Source organism: Belonocnema kinseyi, chromosome 5 (genome assembly GCF_010883055.1).
Source record: "Belonocnema kinseyi isolate 2016_QV_RU_SX_M_011 chromosome 5, B_treatae_v1, whole genome shotgun sequence".
NCBI classification, from domain to species: domain Eukaryota; kingdom Metazoa; phylum Arthropoda; class Insecta; order Hymenoptera; family Cynipidae; genus Belonocnema; species Belonocnema kinseyi.
Window position 1 is genome coordinate 25,961,503 of NC_046661.1, and position 5,919 is coordinate 25,967,421.

General features: G+C 30.4%; 1 protein-coding gene across 1 annotated transcript in view; it reads left to right on the plus strand.

Annotated features, from left to right (window-relative positions):
• Positions 1–5,919, plus strand: part of LOC117173566 (MOB kinase activator-like 2) — a 269,215-nt gene that overhangs the window by 231,995 nt on the left and 31,301 nt on the right. The window contains exon 3 of the mRNA XM_033362208.1: positions 3,693–3,947. Coding sequence (XP_033218099.1) covers positions 3,693–3,947 — 255 coding nt within the window. The remainder of the gene's footprint in view (positions 1–3,692; positions 3,948–5,919) is intronic.

Below are 5,919 nucleotides of genomic sequence, written 5' to 3' on the forward strand. Positions count from 1 at the left end.
ATAGCAATATTATATAAGATTATATAATAGTAAGGATGACTACTTTAAGTAGTAAGATCAACTAATTTATTTGTAAAATAACTAAGTTAATAGTAAGACTTAATATATATTTAATAATACTTTGTTAGTTGTCCCAACCAACTAGTTTTTTCAGTGGACCTGTGTAATTTATTATCATTTTTAATAGTATTGTACTTTGTATTTAGAGTCAGATAATAATTAATGAAATTTAGCAAACCTAATTGTTTAAAAACTTGTTATTTGAATTAAAGATAAAAAAGATATATTTTTTCATGCATAATTTTATACAAAAAGAGCAAGGAAAGATTTACAATTAAAAAACAGACTTCGAAATATATTTGATCATGAATAATTTTATGCAAAATGAGCTTGAGGAAGATTCACAATTAAAAAACACTGCCAATCTACCTCACGTTTTGGCTAATTAGAGACAGAAATAACCAATGAAGAAAGAGGGAGAAAAACGAATTAAGTCAAATTGTTTACAACTATCTTTTATCAATTTGTAAACGTTTGTCCAATTTTCACTTAGTTTGGTAATAATTAAAACTGTGAAAAATTTGCGTTTTTTTCTTAAATTTGTATAATTGCTTTGGCGTTTTAGTTTTAAACCACTAATAATACACAAACATTAGAGAAAATCATTTTTTAAACTTTCTTTTTGTGAATATCTGACTTTAATTTCCTTCTTACTAGAGACGAAAGTCAGGAACAATATTTAATGCAGAATTCTACCTTGTCCCGTGAGATTATAATTAATTAATTATTAGAATTAGACCATTTTAATCTTTATACATCAAACTCTCGCTTTCAGTCCCTTTTCGGCGGGGTGGGGTACCTTCAAATAGCCTTGGACTGAATTGGGTGGGGGGTGGGGATCGAAGCGTAAACAGTCAGGGCCACTTGAACCGTTTCCAATTGGAATATAGTACATGCTAGTGCGCAGTATACTTGACTGAGTACTCGCGCACTGCGGCCCTTCCTAAACGACTGTCTCAACCGTTCTTGCTCTGCTCTCCTTGAAATTTGCTGGGGCTAGAAGTTCTAGGAAGGCCGAAAACAGGGGGACCGATACCGAGTTTGGTGTTGATCTCAACCTATTTTCTCCAGGTAATGAGGAGGGAGGACTGGTATCATAATATTTGCAATTCCAAATTTTTTCTCAAATTTTCCAATGAACTCCGCGTTGTAATTCGAAACAAAATTTTTACAAGTCATTTAGAGACCTACTCTTGCCACCTAGTCCTAATTATTCCATTCTTTGTGTTTATCTATTTTGTAAGATATCATTTTTGTTTTAATTAATATTTTTAAATATTGACAAAAGTGTAAGAGTAATTTACTAATCATTTAATAATAATAATTTTTTATCAATTTAAACATTTTTATTTTTCAATGTAAGTTTTGCCCCCTATACATTACCGAAACAGCCAGTTTGTTGGATAATTTATGTCGATTAAATTAAGTTTCAGCATGGAATTTAGGTCAATTAAATTACAAAATTTTATGTCTAAGATAGGGCTGATTCACATTGCCTTACTGGAAAGACCGGTGACTCAGTCCAGACAGAAGCATAAAAAATCTAATTTTTATTTTTAAAATATTTTTATAAACTAGTTGTAGAACCAAAATAAACATTATCGACCCTAATGCCCATTAAGAACTCTTCTTTACAACTCTGATCAATCATCGCTCTTCAGTTTCATGGTGCATTTGGGTATAATTTCTTCTGCACTTCCATCAAAATCCTTCTCAAAGATCTCGTATACTTTCCTTTTTTAACCTTATAAAAAATAATTTCCTTAATTTTGTTCTATTTTCTATGAATTTTTTTACAAAATTCACTGTTTTTTGTCCTTTTTAACGTTAGGTATATAAGTGTTACGTCTTTGTTTAAAGACCGTTTCCCAAACCTTTCAAAATTTCTCTTCTAGCCACTTTTGACAAATTTACGAATAATATCAAACGTATTTTTTATTTTTGTTCTCAATATTTATAGTTGACATTTGGTTATTCACTGGCATTTTGAAACTAGACGAGGACACTTCAGTATTTTCCGGTGGTCCGAATAGACGCTTTCACGCGGAAGTACCTTCCAATCTGCTTGTCATGCTTCGTCGCAAGTTCATTCTGTTGGCAATTTTTAATCACGAATACAGAGTGTGATGCCTTTAAGAAAAAATTAAAAAAGAAAAAATTTAATGGGCTACTGGATACAGATCGACGAACTCACAGCTCTGTCTTTCAAACAGTGTACAAAAAATGCATTACATTGAATGATTTGACGCTGAGTGCATTTTTTAATTGCGGGTAATTTATGAACAGATTATAAAACTGTTACTCAGTATGCATTAGTGACGTTTTGACTATTCTTAAACCTGTTTCTGGTTAAATCTGTTTTTGATGTACACTTCTGTTCAGACTTTTTGATTTTTGAGAACAATAAATTGTTTACATAGTCATGAGTATTTAAATTTTGACGTTTTTTTTCAAAAATTCTAATTGTTTTAAAATTGGGACAGATTTTTACCTAAGTCAGATATTCAAAATTTTATTTCCAGATTTTGGCGAGCTTTACTTTCCTCTTTCAAAATCCGCGACAAACTTTAAAGTCAGTTTACAATTAACGAAATGGCGGCGATTTATTTGAAAATGAAAAAACTTTATTTTTACACAAAAAAATCCTCGTTTATATTTGTTGCTGATTTTTTTATCCAATTTTTCCTTTCATAAAGGACTTATCCAGCAGTTTTATTGTGGTGGCTAAAGCATTTCGGGGACAGGCGAACTTATTTTTCATAAAATCGCAGTTTCGTATTTTTCACGGAAACAACGGAAGACCTCTCACTCATTTATGATAATTGATCATGATTACAAAGGAAAATCTAAATTGTCTCTTAAAAATACCACGTAAAAATAAAATAAAAAATGTACGCTTAAATTTTATTTTATCGGGTTTTAAATAAAAGGAGCAACCATGTAAATCGCAAAAAAAACAATAGTTCAGTTCAGATAAATGAAACAAAAGAAGGGCTATTTTCTAAAGTAAAATATATCTAGCCGTTTTTCGCTTAATATGTTTGGGCAAACATTCTAATGAAATTCGAAATACTTCCGTTTTCGTAATATAATTAAATGTTTAAAATCAAGAAGTTGCTAGATATATTTTGTTTCAGCTAAAATGGTAATTTCTAGGTTTTTCGTAAATAAACTTGTTATATATCAAAACAAATCGCCGTCATGTTATTAATTTTTGAAATTTTTCGTGGCACTAAACCTTTCCAGAATCTGGAAAGCAAATTTTGATATTTGTATTAGGTCCAAATCTATCGGAAGTTTCAAGAAAAGTTTTGTATTTTTTTGAAAAATGCACTTTAAAATAAAATACTAATAACTTCATATTATTATTTATTTTTTACAATAAAAAAATACGAGACTTCTCATTTCCTCTAAAAACGACGTATTTCTTGGTTGAGAGATTCTACGATTATAAAGTGTAGAACCTGCCTGGTTTAAAATTGATCTGGTCAAATATCGAACTATTGTTCTCTCATTTCTTAATTTAGTTCAAACTTCAAAGTTTTCAACCGTACTGCTTCCTAAGTTAAATTAAAATGCGTGAATTTAAAGTGAGAAACTATTGTTAAATTGAGGTTCTTTGTTTTTTGTAGAAAAGCCCGACGGAAGGAAAAGGATGCGGGAACTACAGAAGATCCAAAATTATATCTGGAAGAAGCGGTCCTCGAAAGACAACTTCCGGAACTCGACTTAAGAGTGCTGGTAGACCTTCCACCAGGACTAGATTATAATGAATGGCTAGCGTCCCACACACTATCACTTTTTGACCACATCAACCTTATTTATGGCACCATATCTGAATTTTGCACCATGACTGGATGTCCTGATATGACAGGTCCCGGATTAAGGTAACTTTAATCTCGATCTTTCTACGTTACTTGTTTATTTTTATTCAGTTCGATTTTTTAATAAACAAACAAATCTACCAGAATCACTTTTTCAGATAGTAGTCACTTTATTAAATATTTAAAAGTATTTTATTCACTTTTTTTTACTTTCATACATTTATTTTAAGTGTCAAAAAGTAATTATATAGGTATACATGTCTAAATTACTAATTTACGTATAAACTTTTTTTAAATTTTAATGAAACGTTTCATTGCAAATTTGTTTATTTGTTTATTTGAAACTTGAAATTAAAATCATTAATGCTTAATTAAACAATTTTATATTAAAAATACTAAGCATTATATTATTGTAAACTGAAGCCTCAAAAATAAAAAATTTCAAAGCAATATAGCGTTTGAACTGTAAGAATTCATGATTGAATCCTTCAAGTCTTCTTAAAAAAGTGTCATATTTAACAAAATTTTTTAAATTGAAATATAGTTTAAAAAAAGGTTTCCGTTTTTTTTTTAAATGTGTGATATTTAATTACATACATGCTCTAGAAAATATTTTACAAATAGTTGGCAATGTTGCAATAAAATTAGGCCACACGGAGCGACCGCGGCAAGAGCTGCCACTGCTTTTGACATGAGCGGTTAGTGTCAAAATAAAAAATTTTGGAGAGAGCCAGTTTTTGGGGTTGACAACAATCTCTCGTGTTAATTTTTAATAGCGCGTGATGTCAAATAGTTCTAATGTTGAGTGACAACCGCGCATGTCGCTAGACTCTTTCGCCGTATTATCAGATGCTGAAAGCACTAAGTATGTAATGAAATTTGGAAAATTTTTTAGAATTTTAAGAAAATTTTCGAAATCAATTTTGGGATTTAAGTTGTTCGTAATAAAATTTAACTTTCAATGATTTTTTTAGTGAACAAAAAAGGTCTTCTCAGATAATTTAAATTCTCGCAATACAATTTGAAGAAAATATTTTTGAACAGAACTTTCAAATTAGAATTGGAATTTTTACGGCTAGCAATATAAAATTAAAAGTCATAAAAATACATGAAGGTTAGGTAAGATAGGTATTGAACTTAAAAAAATTTTTTTCTTCTTGGGCACATACATACAGTTACTCTCCACATAAACATTAACTGTATTAATCCTAGTTGCTTACTTATCATTGCTTTAACGACAACAAAAAAAAATTGTTTTAACACTAACCGCTCGTGCCAGAGCTTCTCCGTGCAGTCTTTGATGAATATTTTCCTAATTGAAAGTTGGTACTCCTGACCCCATTTTATGTTTTTAAGGATTGTTCTTCTCTCCAACTCTGTGTAGACATCCATCCTTCGAAATGTACATATGACCTCTTTACAAAAAAATTAAAAATAGGAAACTGTTTTGGGAAATTATGACGCACATCGATATAATGTTGTTATTGTTGTAAAAGATGAGTGACATATACTTTGGGCCAAAAAATACAATGCTTATTGACACCCCTGCTTTGATTAATTTCCAAATTAATTTTACTATACATTCCACGTTTTAAGACCCCCTGAATCCGAAAAACAGGTTTTGACGAATATGTCTGCCTGTATGTCTGTCTTTATATCCGTATGTCTGTCTGTATGACTGTCTGTCAGTGAACACGGTAACTTTTGAAAAAATCAATCTATTAGATTGGCCTATGGTACACTCGTTTATTTTCCTAAACTAAAGGTCACGTTCGCTAGCCAGTCATTTTGGATAAAAATTCAAAATGTGGGCACATTTTGAATATTTTTAAGACCATTTTTTTCAAAATTCAAAAATTCTATGTACGGTTATTCATAGTATTCAAAAAGTCAAACAATTGACCCTAATGACTTTTCCATAAAATCAAAAATTACCTGACAAGGAAACTATCCCAGGTGTCCCTCACCGATTTTGATGAAACTGCAATATGTTGTAGTACATCGAAAAATAAGAGACACGTATTTTTTTTTATCG